The 18,513-nt window shown below is 34.0% G+C and overlaps 3 protein-coding genes across 4 annotated transcripts; 2 read left to right on the forward strand and 1 right to left on the reverse strand.

Moving 5' to 3' along the window:
- The first annotated feature begins 324 nt into the window (after nt 1-324).
- Nucleotides 325-2,544, forward strand: LOC140812943 (uncharacterized). Its single transcript, XM_073171325.1, has 3 exons — nt 325-475; nt 943-1,047; nt 2,245-2,544. Exons 1-3 carry the CDS (start codon nt 407-409, stop codon nt 2,284-2,286), a joined length of 216 nt encoding a protein of 71 aa, XP_073027426.1. The 5' UTR covers nt 325-406; the 3' UTR covers nt 2,287-2,544.
- A 759-nt stretch (nt 2,545-3,303) lies between these two features.
- LOC140833388 (protein FRIGIDA-like) lies at nt 3,304-6,861 on the forward strand. The gene is made up of 3 exons (XM_073197742.1): nt 3,304-4,337; nt 5,690-5,865; nt 5,978-6,861. The coding sequence occupies exons 1-3, from the start codon at nt 3,404-3,406 to the stop codon at nt 6,731-6,733; spliced, it is 1,866 nt and encodes a 621-aa protein (XP_073053843.1). The 5' UTR covers nt 3,304-3,403; the 3' UTR covers nt 6,734-6,861.
- A 1,144-nt stretch (nt 6,862-8,005) lies between these two features.
- LOC140833399 (chaperone protein ClpD, chloroplastic-like) lies at nt 8,006-16,610 on the reverse strand. Of its 2 annotated transcripts, none has more exons than XM_073197748.1 (12): nt 15,808-16,609; nt 15,004-15,167; nt 14,680-14,909; nt 14,461-14,569; nt 14,266-14,396; nt 13,509-13,610; nt 13,119-13,400; nt 12,909-13,012; nt 12,542-12,836; nt 12,143-12,376; nt 9,157-9,390; nt 8,006-8,546 (listed from the first exon to the last, which is right to left on the reverse strand). In XM_073197748.1, exons 1-12 carry the CDS (start codon nt 16,452-16,454, stop codon nt 8,244-8,246), a joined length of 2,835 nt encoding a protein of 944 aa, XP_073053849.1. In that variant the 5' UTR covers nt 16,455-16,609; the 3' UTR covers nt 8,006-8,243. The 2 variants fall into 2 exon arrangements, 1 of the variants encoding a protein (XP_073053849.1); XR_012118462.1 differs by having other exon boundaries at nt 8,325-8,546; nt 9,157-9,313; nt 15,808-16,610.
- Nucleotides 16,611-18,513: the final 1,903 nt, after the last annotated feature.

The following is an 18,513-nucleotide window of genomic DNA, read 5'->3' on the forward strand; positions in this document are numbered from 1 at the left end:
AATGATTTATTTATATAAAATAAGTAAATAAATAATAATAATAATAATAATAATAATAATAATAATAATAATATGTGTGTGTGATCTATTAGCTCGCGTGGACACAAGTAAAACTCGAACTTGACTCGATTAAAGATTTGAGTTACTCGAACTCGACTCGAGCTCGTTTGGACCAAACTATTCACGAGTAGTTTGACTCGTTTGCACCACTACTCTGAATTCATAGATGACTACATGCTAATGTATACAATCGAAATGTAAGTTATATATATTAACGAGACACAAATTCAAAGGCCCAACAAATCAGGCCAAAATAAGAATGATGGCCCAAACCTCGTAAAACTAGCTGGCAATAAACCCTGGGAGGGGAGAGGTTTGATATACGGAGAACGAAAGGTTAACAGAAATGGCGAAGTCCTGTAAAGGTCTGGCCATGGAACTCGTGAAATGCCTCAGTGAATCCGACTGCGTTAAGGTATACAAGCGCGATTATTTTTGGGTGGACTTATTTTGTTGAATTTTTGCTGAAAAGATCCTCAAATGTGATTACAAGTGACAATTGTGGTGTTCCAAGATTCGGGTACCGGTTTGTTCCATTGACATATTTACTTGATTTAGGTTTAAATCAGATTCGTGTATTATTGTCGGAGCTCGACCCTGAATTGTCGATGACAGTAGCTAAGGAAGGGATTTACTGATTTTAGGGAGCCAAAACATAGAGTTGTGGTATAATAATCGACCATTTCACTTAATTTGTCCCCGGGTTGTTGTCCTGATTGTTTTGCTACAGACTTGGTGGCAGTGGCGGACGAATTTTTGCTGATAGGGCTATTGTTTTTGGGATGGAAATTATTTATTTATTAAAATAGTTATTTTCATTTTATTGCTTGGTTTAGTTCTTGGAGCTAAAATTTTAATGGATGAAAGAATGAGTTATTGTAGGTGGAGAACCGGGATTACAGAGAATGTGCAAAAGAGAAAAGCCCGAAAATATCTAGTGAGTGTGTGGGACTGAGGGAAACATATTTCAACTGCAAGAGAGGACAGGCATGTGTTCTTCTCCCCTTCGATTTTTTGGTATGAAATTGACGTGGTCTCTTGGTTTGAATGGGAAGGCCAAAGGTTTAAAGTTCGGTGCCTGATTAATAATTATGTTGTGTGATTGTTATATTGTCAGTCATGTTTAAATACCTGCCACAAGCTCAAGCTTTTGGTAAGAGTGGTTTCTATCAATTAACCGGTCTATAATTTGAATATGTAGTTTAGTTTATCTTTGATTTGCCATCACAGTTGAACTCTGTGGTATCAAATTTTTAGATTGTGGTTTGTGTTTATGAGTGGCTTGTCTATTTTTCATGTTTCTTTGCAACCCCGGCTTGGTTAATCTCTACGTAGAAGTTGCATGACGTCAATCATTAATTATTTAGAACTTTGTGGAGCTTGCTCATAGAGCAAGTAATTTCTGCTTCCTACTTCTCTTGCTCAAAAGTTTAACAGGGAATCTTAAGGCAGCCTATTTTAACATGGTCGCTCACCCATTTTCCATTTTAACAAAATATTTTCTTTTTTTATTATAATATGCATAATTTTATATATTAAATCAGAAAAGCAAACACAAACCCGATGTATGGTTCTGTTGTACTGATTTAGTGTAAGTAGAAGTTGGTTTTAAGAAAGTGTGTTTGGCTATAAGAGTGCTCTGGAAAGGGTTATTTCGTCTGTTATTTACAGCTATGAATGATCATCTGTGATAAATTGTTGTATAGAGTTTATTTTGTGTATCTTTTCTTCTCATTACATGATTACATGTTACTGGATGCATGGCAAGGATGTAATTGGATAAATGTTAATAGAAGAGGGACAAAATTGGTCCCTGTCAATCTTTAGGGACATAATCGGGACTCTGTTGAAACTAGAGGGAAATTGTAATGAATTATCATGATAAATGTTATTCATTTAGAACTGGTTGATGTATAACTCTCAGAGTCAACTTATTTTGATCTGCTCCTTTCTGCAATTCTTCAACCGAAGTTAACACATTCTAATATCTTGATAGAAAGGATACAACTCGTTTTAGCAGTTTCAGGTACTTAAGAGTCAACATGCTTTTTCAAAATAGGCAAAACTTAATAAAACTGACAGGCCGGCTTATCTGTTCTCTGTGCTGTAAATTTTGTTGTTTGATCGCGCCGAAGTGTATTTATAGTTTTAAATTTTCACTCAATATTTATACCTCTATTCCAGGTTGACATGAGAGCTCGAATTCGGGGAAACAAAGGTTACTAGATTGGTGGTAATTGAGTAGCTCATGATGTTGAGCATTTGCAAAATCATGCATCCGAATGGAACCCCACTATGACTCCATAGTAAACGATTTTGTAATTTCTTTTTTTTTTTTGTCTAGCCGTATATATTTGTTCATTTTTGTATTTAGTGACGACAAGTTGAAAAATATTCCAGCAAGAACACTTACGCATAGTCATCTATGATGCACAATTGTCAGTTGTTTTGCATTACATATCTGTTTTGTGTATTTATGGTTTGCATTGAAAGTAAATGAAGTGTAATAGTTGATGGTGATGAAATATCTTTCTACCATGTGAGATTTGCAATATTTCTTAAGATGTGGGATATCCTTGAGACGCTATGCCTGTGGGTAGGCTGATAGATATCGCGATATCGGATAATAAAAATTTAAATATTATATTAATTATTAAATTTACATTAATTTTAATTTTCATATTATATTGAAGAAGACAATTCAAGTGTATTATAGTCAATATATAATTTTATCATTATCACTATTCAAGAATTATACATTATCATACCTTTGAGGAGGGATATTTAATAACACAAATAACATAAATAGTGAGAGATTTCAATCATAATAAAAGACCTCCATATTAAATTAAAAATGAACCAAAAATAAGATAAGAGATGGTTATTTAATAATCATTCTTTTATCATAACTACCAAACATACCTTAATGGTACAATACCTTCGGGATATCAATGAATAATAAGCAAGGTCGAATAGTTGGCAACTCATGATCGATCATCTCTCCTATATGTATTAAAAAAAATCATATAGATTAGGTGATCCAAAAAATAAAAGAAACCATAGAGTTGGGTCTAAAGATATTCTTTTTTGGTTGGTGGTAGACTAGTTAAAGAGATTATATTTTTTGGGAGGAAAAAATGGTTAAAATTCCATTTTGATTTCATAAAAGAAAAAGAATATGTTTTGAATAACTATATATATATATATATATATTGTTTAGTACAAAATAATATTAATTAATTTTCCTATCGGAGTGCAAATGAAAAATTAGGGCCTTTTTCAATCCTGGGAACATAATTCTGTATCTGCTATTCTGCTTCGATACGACTTCAACGATTCCCGGATGGAAACGGACACGTTCGCCTGTGGGTCGCCGGAGCCGTCGCTCATGGCGGAGACCTTACCAGCACCCGCGCTTGGAGAGGAAGAAATTGTATACCCACTAAGCCATACCCTTCCCCAACCCCAAGAATTACAATCTCCCCTGGAAGAGCAATCGCCAGTTAACTTCATCAATTCGCTCACCGAACTGAAAGGCTTATGCTCCGCCATCACCGATTTCAACCAATGCTACGAAGACCTCCAGAACCACCTCGAATCCATCAAAACTGCGATCTTGTCGAAACTGTCATCGGAGACTAATAATATTTCAACTCTACCCGTCCCAATTGGAGAGTTGCCTAATTCGACACAGGAAGAAGAATTGCAGAACAAACAGCAGGAGGAGGATAAGACCCCTTTATCCGAACTCGAGAAGCTATGCAAAACGATGTGTAGCCGGGATATTAAGAAGTACTTAATTGGTAACCTCTCTAATATTGATAAGCTCCGTGAAGAAGTACCCAAGGCGCTGAAACTGGCGCCGAACCCTTCAAAGTTAGTTTTGGAGTGCTTGGGTAGATTCTTTTTGCAGGGGAGTAAGGCGTATACCAAGAATTCTCCCATGATTCCGGCTCGCGAAGCGTCAGTTTTAATATTGGAGTGCTTTTTGTTGATGATGGGGATGGATGATGTTGATGGGGCACTGACGATTGATAAGGGGGTAAAGGAGGAGGCAGAGAATGTGGCAGTGGCATGGCGGAAGAGATTGTTGTTGGAAGGAGGCGTGGTTAAGGCTAGTGAGATCGATGCACGTGGACTTTTGTTGTTTATTTCCTGTTTTGGGATATTGAATAAATTTAAGAGGGATGATATTCGAGATTTGGTGGTGGCCGGGAATTGCAAGGAGATATTGGGTGTACTCCAGAAGTCTCGTGAGCTGATGAATAAAGTTCCAGGTGGTGCTTTATTTCCTTGTAAATTTAGAGCACTTGACATTTGTATATGAAATATAGGCTCTGCGACTTAGCTTTGTTCCACATTTTCGTATTACTGTATTTTGAATTGCCGATTTGTATCATCCTTTTGTGTATGATTTCTGTGTTGACATATTTTTTCTTGTTGATACCATATATTGCATGTCAAGGCGATTGAGCTTGGGTTCTCTTTACATGCAAATAAAGTTGATTATTCTAGTGCAAAATATTTGGAGAAAGTTGTTTACATGCTATTTTCTCAGACTTGTAGATTGATTATGTATAGAGAGTTGTTGGGAGACAAATGTAGCATCGGATTGATTAAAAATGCGCTGACCCAACTGTTAACAAGGATGCAGATGTTGAGGGTTTAGACATTTTTCATATTGGATTAGGATACCAGGATTCATTTTATCAAGTATCGGAGTGAAATTGTGGAGAAGTGGATTAGTGGTTTACTTACCAGCTAGGATTAGAGACGTATTACTGAAAACAATTATATATTAGTTCCGTCAATATTAGAAAAAAGCACCTGGTCATGCTACGAAGGAAATTTATTGATATGGAAAGACACGCCTGCTGTATAAGACATAAATATTTGGAGAATATGCATGTCATATCTTAAACCAAGATCTTCATAAAAGTTTCCTCGAACTAGTTGAGGACAATTATACCTTCTAAAATGATATCTTCACCTCATAATTATACCTTATGTTGTCTTTGTGTGTATCTCGAGCTTTTGCCCTCCTGGGCAGTGAAAAAGGAAAAAGGCCCAAGTGCAGAACTTGACGAGTATAGAAGCGAAAAGTTTAGATTGAAAGAGATCTGTGTACAATTAAGAACCATGTCTAGTTGTGTGAGTGAGATGCGAAAAGTCATTGCACAGTCCATTCCACTGTTCATTATGTTGCTCAAACTTGGAATGGAAAAAAAAAACAAAAATTGCCATTTGAATTGGATTATTAGTTTGTCGTCTTCTCGGGTTGGTATCTGATCTTGGAATCGGCTTCTACTCAAGTCCCTATGCACAAGGGATCTTATATGTTTCCTTCTGATTTGGCAGTCATAATGGAAAACGCATTTCTACCTATATACTTCAACTTTGGAGTCCTTAGTCCTTATCTTTAATTACTTTCCTCGAGAATTGTGCATCAGCCCTGCCTATTATTTTTACCGTTTTGCTTTCTTCTATAGTTATGTGTTTGTTTGTTCTTCCGCAGTAGTTAATGCTAAACCTAATCTCAATTGATATTCTTTCGCAATAGTTAATGCATAACCTTATCTCAATTGATATTGCTAATAATAGTTCCTATTTGTATTTGTTACCCGTGCAGAGATGGTGGAATGGTTCATAAACAATAAAAAGGAACTCAATGCTGTTGATTTGGTGTATACCTTTGGGCTTGTTGAGAGGTTTAGTCCTCAAACAATTCTAATACCTTTTCTAAGAGAATCAAAAGAAACCGGAAAAAGAATAAGAAAAGCAGCGATGGGCTCAGCTGCTGCAATGGTATTACATATGATTTAATGTTGAATCAACTCTGAAACCTACCGGGGGATCTTTTTTTACTTGTGTAGTTTCAATATTTTTCATTTATGATCTTTATTTTCTCCTTACGCAGCTTGAAGCAAACAAGAAGCAATTAGCCCCTCTCCGATCTATTGTAGAGTGTTTGGAAAGATACGAGATTGACCCTTCAAAGTTTCTTCCTGGATGGCAAATTCTTCAAAAGATTTCAGGTTTAGAAAAAGATATTGCAAATTTTGATAGGAAGCAAGTAGAAAAAGGGAATAAGAGGAAAACATCCGAAACTGATACATCTAGAAAGTTGAAAATTCAAGAAGCAAAACGAGCGCGTTTTACTGGCCATGGCCCACAACATAATGCTCCAGATCATGTTGATGCTCTTCCTAGTCACATCTATAATTATTCCGCTACCCCATCTGTGGTGTATGGTGGACCTGGTGCTGGCTTAATACCGGAAAACATGCTTCCACCTGCCGACATATCAGCAAACCGTGGTGTTGTCCTTTCAACAGGTTCATATGCTGGAGTTCACGGGCAAGTAATAAATCACGGTACTCAGCCACACTCATGGCATGTGGATGCAGCCTTGATCGAAAAATATGCCTCCCAACCTACGTCACTCGGCCTCACTAGTTTGTACCGGTCATCAACATCTGCCCAAGGCTTTGCAGGAAACCCAAATGTTGGTTCTGGAACTCGAAGTACTGCCTCTGATCTCTACCAGTTTGCTGATTCAGTTGTGGAAAGTGGGTCTTATTTGGGAAACATTTCTCGCAGTGTTGGTGCTGCTATTAATACTGTGCCTGCCCCTGCCTTGGCCCCTGCCCAACGTTCCTCGTATTTATACTGAGTTGATCTCTCCAGGCAACCCTGCATCATTCTTGATGCTTGCTGATGTTTCTAAAAAACCATATTGTTTTTGGTTTAGTAGGATGTTCTCTGGATTTCATATCTATACTGATTTAAATGTTTCTTTTATTTCTTCTTTTTATGATTCTAGCTTAATATTGCACATATCTCCTGGCACTTCTTTTTGTGCGTGGCTTATGTCGTATTAAATTTTCACTTCAGACACTGTCGAGTATTGATTGACATCGGTCTGAAATCTACATGAATTGTTAGGATTTGACTTTATTAATTTTAGTTTTTTTAAAGGTTTTAATACCTTATCTAGGCTTACGTTTTGTGTACCAACTCAAAGAAACTCAAATAATATTTTACTAACATTCAATTACAAGTGACATGTTAAAGACAGCATCAATGGGGCAATACATGAAGAACAAGAAAATCAATTTAAATAACAAATCAAATATTGCATGGCCTACGAATTAATTCAGCAGTGGAGTAGTGTTTTTCAAATCTAGTTTATTTTCCAACAACAGTTGGATACGTTCATTTTATATCTTAGGACAACAATAAAAAATCTAAACATTAATTTGGTAGTTGAAACTATTAGTTTTATTTTCTTTCATGGAAATAAAAGAAGGTTCTTCGTAGATATGTCGGAATGGGTTAGGCTCGTAGGCTTGTCGAATCGACCTCTCTCACTATATAAAATAGATGAGTTGAGTGACAATCTCAACTATCAAATTACGCATAAAATTATCAAGTTTAGTCGAGTTGACTCACCTCGCCACTTAAATAAGTGGGTTGAGTTGATAATTTTTCGATCCACCAAAAGAGAAGTCGATCCACCCTCTCCGGCCTAATGACGGGTTGTGGGTCAATTCGCCCCTCTAGCCCGTTTTACCCTATCTAGTTCTTCATTCGAATTGAAGTTAACATGAATGTTTATAAAGGAAAACACACATAAAGATGAACAAAAAATGCTGAACCTCAAAAAAAAAATGTGGAACCTCAATTTTATTGTTCTGCAAGTGACTGACTTTATTCAACTCTTATAAAATAAAATTTTGACAGCATACATCCACACTTTTTAACGTCTTTCCGAACGAAATACATCTTTAATTGATATATTTATCAATAATCATGGCTCTTAATATCGTGATAATATTGTAGAAAAAAACAAGTTTGCAAAAGTGAAATCATAATTTTATATTTAACTCGATGGAATTCAAATCTCGGATTGGTATACAACAAATTAAAATTATAACTGAAGCCATTTTTCGAGTTTCAAACCGACTTAATATATAAATACAAAAAAATTTCAACTCACTTATTTGAACTCCTTGCAGCAACACATCATTCCTTCATTCAATACTCCTTTTTGTGTAGAGCCAAATATATAATTGAACATGCTGCAAAGAATGAATACAGGGCATATTCTATACACAACCCTGATTGTTGATTACATGAATCATTTATACAAGCTGTACAAAATCAACTCAATTTTCAATACACTATAATATGGGGGTTGTATCAGACAACTGGATCTTTTGGTTCCTGACAACCGGGTTTCCACCCTCGTCTAGTTGAATTACAGCAACGTCGCCAGACTTGAAATCCCCAGAAAGTATGGATTCACTCAACAGATCTTCAATGATGAGTGTAACGGCTCTCCTCAGAGGTCGTGCACCATAGCTCCGGTCATATCCCTGTTGGCATATCAAGTCCATGACTGGTTCCGATATCTCCAGACCGATTCCCATCAAGGTAAGACGTTTCTTCACCTCGTGTAGCATTACATCAAGAATTTCGAGCATCTGATGCACATGGAGAAGAAAATTCCATCATCATTATATGCACATGGAGAACAAAAATTCATCATCTTGACGAAACAAACGGAAGGGAAGAAATAGATGGTGTTTTAGTTTAGATATATTGTGAAGGGATGCATTTACCTCACATAAATATAAAAATGATTCTTACTAGAATTCATAGTTGAATCTGAAACATTTCAAACTCAACTTTGAACCTACCACACCTTCCGAGGGAGACTGCAAAGGGGCACTCCTAACTCCTAACCATTATGTTATTTTTTTTCACATAGACAAGGGTAATTCCTAAACACAAATAAAAATTAAGTGGAACACATACGAAAAGAAAAATCTCAAGTCTTTATGAGCCAATTTGTGAATTTATTGGGTTATGCTGCACTACTCAAATTTTCATCAATCTTAACAACTCTTTTAGGTTGGATAGAGCTCACAGATAAAGCCCTTTAATTCAAACTTGACACGGTGATTGATTCAAAGCTCCTCAATAATTTGTATGGTGAGGCTGAAAAATTCATGATGTCTATATAATTTAACCTTCACAACATGTGACACGCGGTCAACTAACAAAAATGAACCATTGGTCAAGAAGCTGAACCTGAGGTTTCTCAAGAGCGCGGAATACCACTACTTCATCTATCCTGTTAAGTAACTCGGGACGGAAGTATGCCTTCAGCTCCTCCATCACTAAAGCTTTCAATCCAGTATACGATGTCGAGCTATCTTCAGCAGTAAAGAAACCAAAGGAATTCTGCCTACCCTTTGCAATAGCAGCAGATCCGATATTAGACGTCATTACTACAAGTGCATTCTTAAATGATACTCTTCGACCCTATCAAGCAGAAAATCAAAGATACTGTCATTTAGAATCATGGAAAAGTATGCATAACAAACCAAGAGGCAAGAACACTAATTGTTATGCAGTGAAGTGGAAAAATTGCAATTTGTTGATCTCATAGCCGTTGGATTTTGCAATTTGAACTTGTTGTCGTAGTTAAATTTCATTTTTAATCCTACAAACTAATATTTCCTGGTACTGGTAGAGTAGATATCTTTTATCATTTTGGCTGGAAATCACTAGCTCAACCAAATTGTCACAACCCAATGTGAAAAACTTTGGGCGCCTCAAATCTATATACCTATAGAAGTGTGGATTCTTGACATTGTTTTCCGATTATGTATTGACAAGAATACCCTTCGTGCAAACTTGAACAAAATAAAACTTATTATTATTGTAATGTAAATCTATATACCTATAAAAGTATGGATTCTTGACATTGTTTTCCGATTGTGTATTGACAAGAATACCCTTCGTGCAAACTTGAACAAAATAAAACTTATTATTATTGTAATGTAAATATAAAAATAATAAGACATAAATGTCTCATCATTACTAATAATCAATTGACATTTAGAACCTTATAATTTCATCATTATAAACTTTTTTACCATTAAATACTCACACCGGAAAATTATATTTAATCAAAATTTTAAATTTATTTTGTGAATTAATTTCTAAATGCATGAACAAATATAATATTTTATAAACCTAAATTTAATTGTGAATTTAAATAATATTAATCAAAATCTATATTTCCAATTGTGCAATGACAAAATTAATCTTCTACACACACTTCAAGAATAAAAAGTAACTCCTATATTAATTTTATCAAATAATTCATCTTTATACTACATTTAAATATTTTATCTTTTTAATTTTCCCTCTACAATTTTTTCCTCATGATTTTATTGTAAACTTTTTTACCATTAAATACTCACACCGGAAAATTATATATAATCAAAATTTTAAATTTATTTTATGAATTAATTTCTAAATGCATGAACAAATATAATATTTTATAAAAATAGAATAGAATGTAACTCCGATATTAATTTTATCAAATAACTCATCTTTATACTATATTTAAATATTTTATCATTTTAATTTTCTCTCTACATTTATTCCTAATGATTTTATTGTAATTTTGTAATTATATTTTTAGTGCAATTTTTAATTAAGTAATGAATTATAGTATCACAAAAAGATATGTGAAAAATTTATAACATATGTGCAATAGTAGAATAACTAACATATTTTATGGGTTTTTTTAACAAATAATTGAAAGTAAAGAGTTTAATTCCGATTTTAAAAGATAGTACGATTTCAAAAAATATGAAAAAAAATTATCTACAACAAATATATATGTTATAGGCATAATTCTTTTATTAAACTGTATAACTAAAAATTACATGTATTACTGATAAAATCAATCATCAGTCAAAACATTGAATATGTAATTCATGAAAAGAAATTTAATAAGTAATAAAAAGATTCTAAGTTATTTTCTATATAAAAACAATATATGATATAATCTTTATAATAAATATAATTATAATGATCATTGATTAGCATTTGTTAAAGTATCAGAATTTTACATATGGTATTTAGTTATTTTGAAATCAAACTAATTAATTCAATAGATACAAAAATAACATTTTTTTATGAAAGTTGATTTCTTTTGTTATATTTCAAATTTTAATGGTGAAAATCATACCAATAGTTTTAAATCTATATTAATAATTATTATATGAGTTTATTTGATATTTATCATATAATCTTATTTGAATGTGCATTTCTTTGTATTTGTTGATTTATTTATTATTTTAAAACTTATTTAACAAGAAATTAATAGTCATCAATGGTAGTCTACATAGTCATCAATGGTAGTCTACGAAATATCGATATATAGAATTTATTATCCATGATATAGAATTGTAAAAAAAAAAGTAAAACAATTATTAAGAGGTTAAATAAAATATCATGAGTTATATTTTACTATCAATATTACTATTTCATTTGTTTTAACATTGTTTTTATGAGTTAGTCACAGTTATTTTAAATTGATAATTATTTGTCTTTAGTATGCTTCGCTTATGTAGATTATGATTTATACATTGATAAAATCCATAATTTGGTTGATTTTTAGGTTATTATGCTTCATACGTGGTGTTTGAATATATAATTTTTTAAAAGAATTTGTTTCACTTCATTTAGTTCTATCTATTATGTTCTATACACTTTGTTATATAACATAAAATCAACTACTTGAATTTTAATTTAGAAAACAATTTGGAAAATAAGTTATATAAGTTCTTATAAATCGTCTAATATGATAAGAAATTAAGCCCAAATAAATAACAAAATGATTCAAATTGTTTTTTAAAAAATCAATTTTTTTAATTTTTATAATATAATTGATATTACGTGCAACGCACGTGCATCATGCTAGTTTTCCAAAATATGGTGAGAACTAATTTCACAGTGCTCTGATTCCCAAGTTTAAGAGCTTGGTTTACGGATGAACATTCAGCCCACAGTGGATCAAAGAGATTTACAATTGGAAAAAATTAATAGATTCCAACCAAAGTGATCAAATGCTTTGAACCGATAAGAATTAAGCCAGGGGACTAGAAGTTAAACCAACATAGATAAAGCATCACAATGGCAAACCCCCTATAACTATGGGACGAAAAACGTGCCTTTACAGGTTCATGCAACACGACAGATATGAAAACAGGCAAACCTGAGAATCTGTTAGGTGACCATCTTCGAACAACTGCAGGAGAATATTGAATATATCTGGGTGAGCCTTCTCGATCTCATCCAATAAGATGACCGTAAAAGGTCGTTTTCTGATAGCTTCCGTAAGAGTGCCTCCTTCTCCATAACCCACGTAACCAGGGGGAGATCCGATTAACTTACTTATAGTATGCCGCTCCATATATTCACTCATGTCCAATCTTAGCATGGCTGACTCCTACATGAGTGCAAGATCACACTATTTCAGCATGCCGACTACTACATTCGATTGATAAGTGAACTGAAAATATGTTATTTTGACTGAAAATTTCATATAGTTCTGTCTAAAGAAATCATTTGAAGATGAAATCAGAAGTATAAATGGCAGTTAAAGATTACTAACAGAACCAAAATAACTTGCTGCTAATGCTTTGGTGAGTTCAGTTTTTCCAACACCAGTTGGACCACAGAAGAGCACAGCAGCAATTGGTCTATCTGGATCTTTCAAGCCAACACGGGATCTTTTCACAGCACGACTAATAGCAGCTACAGCCTCATCTTGACCAACGACCCGTTTCTTGAGCTGTTCATCAAGGCCCACTAGCAGCATTCTTTCGTCAGATGTCAGTTTTTTCACTGGAATCCCCGACCACAATGAAGCAACAGCTGCTATGTCCTCTGGACCAACCATTGGAAATCTGTCAGGGGAATATATCTGAGTTTCTAGTATTGAGGTTTATTCAAGCAAACAAGAATGTCAAGCTTCTTACTCATCATCTGAGAGTGAGGGATGCAAAAAAGGTTCAAATGTGAGTTTCTCATTATCTTGCATCCTCGATATATCACTGTTTTCAATCAACTTTATCTCCAGTGACTGCTCATACACCAGACATCTGATTTACTCTATTTGAGAATATAGATATAAAAGAATTGGCCAACTAAAACAAGCAGGACTGGTGACATAGGGAGTAACAGCATACCACTTCATGCATAACCTGTGCAGCTCTAATTTCTTTCCAATAGTCACTTGGTGACTTCGAAAGAATTGAAGTTTGCATTTCCTTTCTCCTTTTGGATGCCTCCATACGAGCTTTACTTCCTGCCTCATCTATAAGATCAATAGCTTTATCAGGAAGATATCTATCGGGAATATATCTTGCAGACAGATGCACAGCAGCGTTTATTGCCTCCAATGTGTATCTACATTTGTGATGGGACTCGTACTTCTCACGCAGACCCAACAGGATCTGAACTGCATCTTCCTATATATTGATTCAAAGAAACCACATGGTATAAATGACAGGGGGATAAAGGGAAAAAATCCTAATATTATAATAGACGCAACGGAAGTATGAAATTGCTGTTGCTACCTGGCTTGGTTCATTAATCAAGACGGGCTGGAATCTTCGGGCCAATGCTTTGTCTTTCTCAAAGTGCAACCTGAATTCATCAATAGTTGTAGATGCAATACACTGCCACAAGCAAAATGTAAGTGCAATGAGACAACAAAAAGATGTCCAGACCTCTCTTTATTAGCTACACAGCACATGTAATTCGTCCGCATTACAAATTGTTTGTCATCATGTAGTTTATACAAGATAGATCAAAAGTTGGAAAAAAATTTCATTAAAAAATCAAATAATTCTAGATCATTCTAATAATAATGCATAAAACCATACACGCAACCAACTCCGTCTAATTTTATCAACAAAAAATGAGATTACTTCAGTAAATTCAATTGGAAACCAAACAGAAAAGAAAGGCCTAAATTATTTGTGCTTAACATATAGTATACAATTATATCACTCACAGATATCAGAAAGTAATGTGGTAACTAAATAGGTGGCACACCAAACAGACGAAGAAAATCCTTAAGTTGCTCCTACTTAACATATAACTATGAATTGAAGCACATATTAGCATATCCGTGACACATTAGTGATTACTATTTTCAGTGGAAATTGTACTTATCAATGATTCTAATTCTAAATATATAAAAGGCAGGCTATGGAACCCACTCGTGTAAGGAAGTATATGTTTTGATTATTTTCATTCATGAAAGTATCGACAGAGTACACACACTTCTCAATGCAACAGTGAAGAAAACACTATATCACTAATAGCTACCTGCATTTCACCGCGCCCAAGTGCTGGCTTCAAAAGATTAGCTATGTCAAGCCCAGATCCCTTATTTCCTCGTCCAACCACGCCAGAACCAATGAGAGTATGGACCTCATCAATAAAGAGGATAATATTCCCTGAAATATTACGTCATAACATAAACGATATTTGATCCTAAACATAAGCCAAACATGCTCTCACCGGACTTCTTAATCTCCTTAATTAGCATGGTCACACGCCCTTCCAACTCTCCCCTTTCTTTCGCACCTGCAATCAGTAGTCCTATATCCAAAGATAGAACACGCTTTTTCTGCCAAAGAAGGAAAAAATATTTTTGAAATAGACTCTCTTAAGAACAAAACTACGATTAGTCTCGAAAGTAAGTAAAGAGCATTTTTCACCCTTTAAGAGGAAACCCACCATAAGGAAAAAGGGAACATTTCCATCAGCAATATTTATTGCCAACCCTTCAGCAATAGCTGTCTTACCAACCCCAGCTTCACCGAGAAGAATTGGATTACTTTTGGTTCTTCGACAGAGAATTTGAACAATCCTCCGCACCTCCCTCTCACGTCCAATCACAGGATCGATGAGTCCACTGCTAGCACAGGCAGTAAGATCCACACAGAATAGGTCGAGAGCTCTTTTTTCTGATAAAAATCAATCGACAATAAAATTTACTCTATTCTCATCAAATAATAAACCCAAGAACAGAAATCGGGAAAACTGCATCTTATTTCAAACCTTTCCCCGTTTCAGCTGATCTAGCTTGATCGACTTTCTCTGGAACGACATTCTCACGTGACCTCTTGAATGCAGAGGTAGGTGGTTCTCTTCCCTCTTTTGCAAGCTCCCCTTGTAGTCTAGAGACTGCCACTGCTGTTAAATGATTTGCGTTTGCCCCTAATCTGAAATCGTTTAAATCTCATCTCAAAATAACACTATGTTAACCACTAAACACAGAAATCATCAGTTGGAATCACAAATACAATCAAATGCACTAGGAGCACAACGCTTAGGGGTATACGGCTCAATCTCACTAAAAAGGATATCACCAATCTATATAAAAGCAATCACTTGTTATGATACATTATTGATGGAAAGCAAAAGTAAATCGACCAAATTAAAGAAGGAACATATGTTCATAATACAAAATTCATCACCCACACTGCACAAAAGAGCATCATCTATCCAGGACACTTTCAGTTCTGCGAGGAGCACTCTTCCAAGGCGCTCAGAAGAAAAAGTTTCTCAATTTTTTATTTAAGCGTTCAAAAAAAGATGAGCTTTGATACCTTAAATCCATGCATAATGGACTAAATAAATTAGGGAATCCGCTTTTTTCTAATTTTTACAACTTTATTTTTTGCAATAATAAACGCTATCCTGCAACAGTGATGAAACTGATGATCGATAGAGCTCAGTTCAGATAAAGTACATAATATATTTTGGGGTTACAAACATGAAAAATTTATCATTCCACTGGTCAGCTACCATAGCCTTGCTCAAAACATACTCATCATCCACAAATTTATCATCGAATTATACCTCTTCAAGACACGATTCATATTTCCATCATCAGCAGTTAACAACCCAATTGCAATATGCTCCGGCGCAATGAAATTATACCCCATAGCCCTTGAATACTCCACAGCAGCCTCAAAAACTCGCTTTGCGCCGCTGGAGAATGGCACATCCGTAGCAGACGTCTCCGATTGCGAAACATCCCCGGTTCTCCCACCGTTCCCGTTATCCTCCTGCCACAAACTATGCACAGCTTCTCTCGCAGCTTCCACAGTAATACCAGAACCTAGAAACCCTCCCGAGGCGCGATCCTCTGCCATAAGACCCAGCAGAAGGTGCTGAGTAAAGACCATATCTTTCCCTAAAGCTTTAGCTTCCTTCTGCGAGAACATGACCGCTTTAATCGCTCTTTCAGTGAATTTCTCAAAGATACCAGAAACAATAAAGAATGATCGCCTCAATTTCTTGAGAGAAACCGGATGGGTTCTACGGGATGACTGCCGCAGTAGGGTCAAAGAAGACCCGAAATAATCCGAAGTGGAAGAGGAGCAGCTCGTTGTGCAACTGGTCGTAGGAGAAAATGGGATGGATTTCTGGCAACACCGGTGACTCTGGAATGAAGAGACATGGCGGCGAACTGTGGGCTCACGGCGGAGATCGGCGGCGAACATGACATCAATCCCATATCAAAAAAATCGGTAATTCAATAGGAGAAATCGAAGAAGAATTTGGAGAAAGAGGAAGGAAAGAATTGGAGAAGGAGACACGGCAAAGGCAGTCAAAAGAGACAAGACTCTGGTTGACATTTTCACAGGCGGCCTTTTAACCATGCATTTCCCATGCTATATACACTGACCCATTTTCTCCAAGATTCTTCCAAAAAACTTTTTTTAAAAAAATTAAAACATTATTTTAAAAAAAAACAATTTATTTGATGCTAATTTGATGGGTTTTTTGTTAATAAAAAATAATTTGATGGTTTTTAAGGTAAAATAATTTAATATTTTTATTAGTATTGAATGACATTAATTTTACAAACGTAAAGATTTAAAAAATGGCAAAAACTTGTGTGAGACGGTCTCACGGGTCGTATTTGTGAGACATATCTATTATTTGGGTAATTCATGAAAAAATCTTACTTTTTATGCTAAGAGTATTACTTTTTATTGTGAATATGGATAGGGTTCACCCGTCTCACAGATTAAGATTCGTGAGACGGTCTTACATGAGACTCACTCTAATTTTTTATGCTAAGAGTATTAATTTTTATTGTGAATATGGGTAGGGTTGACCCGTCTCACAGATTAGTATCCGTGAGACGGTCTTACATGATACTCACTTTTTAAAATATGCATGTGTACCAATCGTAAAATATCTTTATACCATGTACATCGAAATCCATCCTTCTTACATATCATGTTTTTATTGTATCATTATCACTATTCACTTGTTTTTTTAAGAAAAAATATAATTCTAAAAAATATTTTATATTAAATATGATTCATAAACTATAGTTTTTCCATGCAATATATATATATATATATATATATATATATATATATATATATATATATATATAAATGAATAGTTCAAGCTCTCTGTAAATGATCTTTGAGCACGTAATGTATAAATAATGAAAATAGACGCCAAAGAAAAGGATGACTTCCGCGGGAAAAAAAACTTATTTTTCCTCCCATGAATTGACAACAAGAATCTACAATGCCGTTGGATAAATTTTATATTTTTAAATTTTAAATACTTGTGTTTATTTTTTCTTAAAATTTTAGTTTTATTAATTCCCCAAATTATTTAAAAAATAAAAATAGAGTTAAATTTAGTCTACATAGAATAAGTAAATAAATTGTACAACTGAAGTTGTCTATATAAATACTTCGAAAATCTTAAGAAAAGATGTGAGGTGAAGCGACAGAATGAGAAATAAATAGTTTGTGTACGAGTTAGAAATTTTAAAAATCCATCCAAATCTTTGGGTTGAACTTGATACAATTTTTGACAATTTATAGTTGTATTTTAAGCTTTAATATTTGTATATTAATGAATTCAATAAAGTTATTAAAAGTCTATTGAAAATTTGAATACTTCTAGATTTTTATAGAGTTTTAAAAAGTCAATGTTGAATTCAAAATAAAAATAGAGTTAAATTTAGTCTACATAGAATAAGTAAATAAATTGTACAACTGAAGTTGTCTATATAAATACTTCGAAAATCTTAAGAAAAGATGTGAGGTGAAGTGACAGAAGGAGAAATAAATAGTTTGTGTACGAGTTAGAAATTTTAAAAATCCATCCAAATCTTTGAGTTGAACTTAATACAATTTTTGACAATTTATAGTTGTATTTGAAGCTTTAATATTTGTATATTAATGAATTCAATAAAGTTATTAAAAGTCTATTGAAAATTTGAATACTTCTAGATTTTTATAGAGTTTTAAAAAGTCAATGTTGAATTCAACATTGACTTTTTAAAACTTTATGAAAGTCTATTTTGAATACCACTAGACTTCTACAGAGTATGCAAAAATATTAATTGAATACATCTAGACTTTTAAAATCTACAAAAATCATTAAAAGTCAATAATTCTCCTACATTGAATATACCCCCCAGAATTCAATTGGAATGACTACTAAACTTGACGAAAACTTCTGTGAGACGGTCTCACGAGTCGTATTTGTGAGACAAATATCTTATTTGGGTTATCCATAAAAATA

This window comes from Primulina eburnea, chromosome 1, assembly GCF_022965805.1.
Source record: "Primulina eburnea isolate SZY01 chromosome 1, ASM2296580v1, whole genome shotgun sequence".
NCBI lineage: Eukaryota > Viridiplantae > Streptophyta > Magnoliopsida > Lamiales > Gesneriaceae > Primulina > Primulina eburnea.

Bases quoted from the DNA above. Each gene is read 5' to 3' on its own strand.
- LOC140812943 (XM_073171325.1), top strand. From the start codon at position 407: ATGGCGAAGTCCTGTAAAGGTCTGGCCATGGAACTCGTGAAATGCCTC. The intron at 476-942 runs GTATACAAGCGC...GAGTTATTGTAG, and splicing joins GTGAATCCGACTGCGTTAAG to GTGGAGAACCGGGATTACAG. The intron at 1,048-2,244 runs GCATGTGTTCTT...CCTCTATTCCAG, and splicing joins TCAACTGCAAGAGAGGACAG to GTTGACATGAGAGCTCGAAT.
- LOC140833388 (XM_073197742.1), top strand. From the start codon at position 3,404: ATGGAAACGGACACGTTCGCCTGTGGGTCGCCGGAGCCGTCGCTCATG. The intron at 4,338-5,689 runs GTGGTGCTTTAT...TTACCCGTGCAG, and splicing joins GCTGATGAATAAAGTTCCAG to AGATGGTGGAATGGTTCATA. The intron at 5,866-5,977 runs GTATTACATATG...CTCCTTACGCAG, and splicing joins TGGGCTCAGCTGCTGCAATG to CTTGAAGCAAACAAGAAGCA.
- LOC140833399 (XM_073197748.1), bottom strand. From the start codon at position 16,454: ATGTTCGCCGCCGATCTCCGCCGTGAGCCCACAGTTCGCCGCCATGTC. The intron at 15,168-15,807 runs GTATAATTCGAT...AAACGATTTCAG, and splicing joins ATGAATCGTGTCTTGAAGAG to ATTAGGGGCAAACGCAAATC. The intron at 13,013-13,118 runs GTATGCTGTTAC...GTGTATGAGCAG, and splicing joins CACAGGTTATGCATGAAGTG to TCACTGGAGATAAAGTTGAT.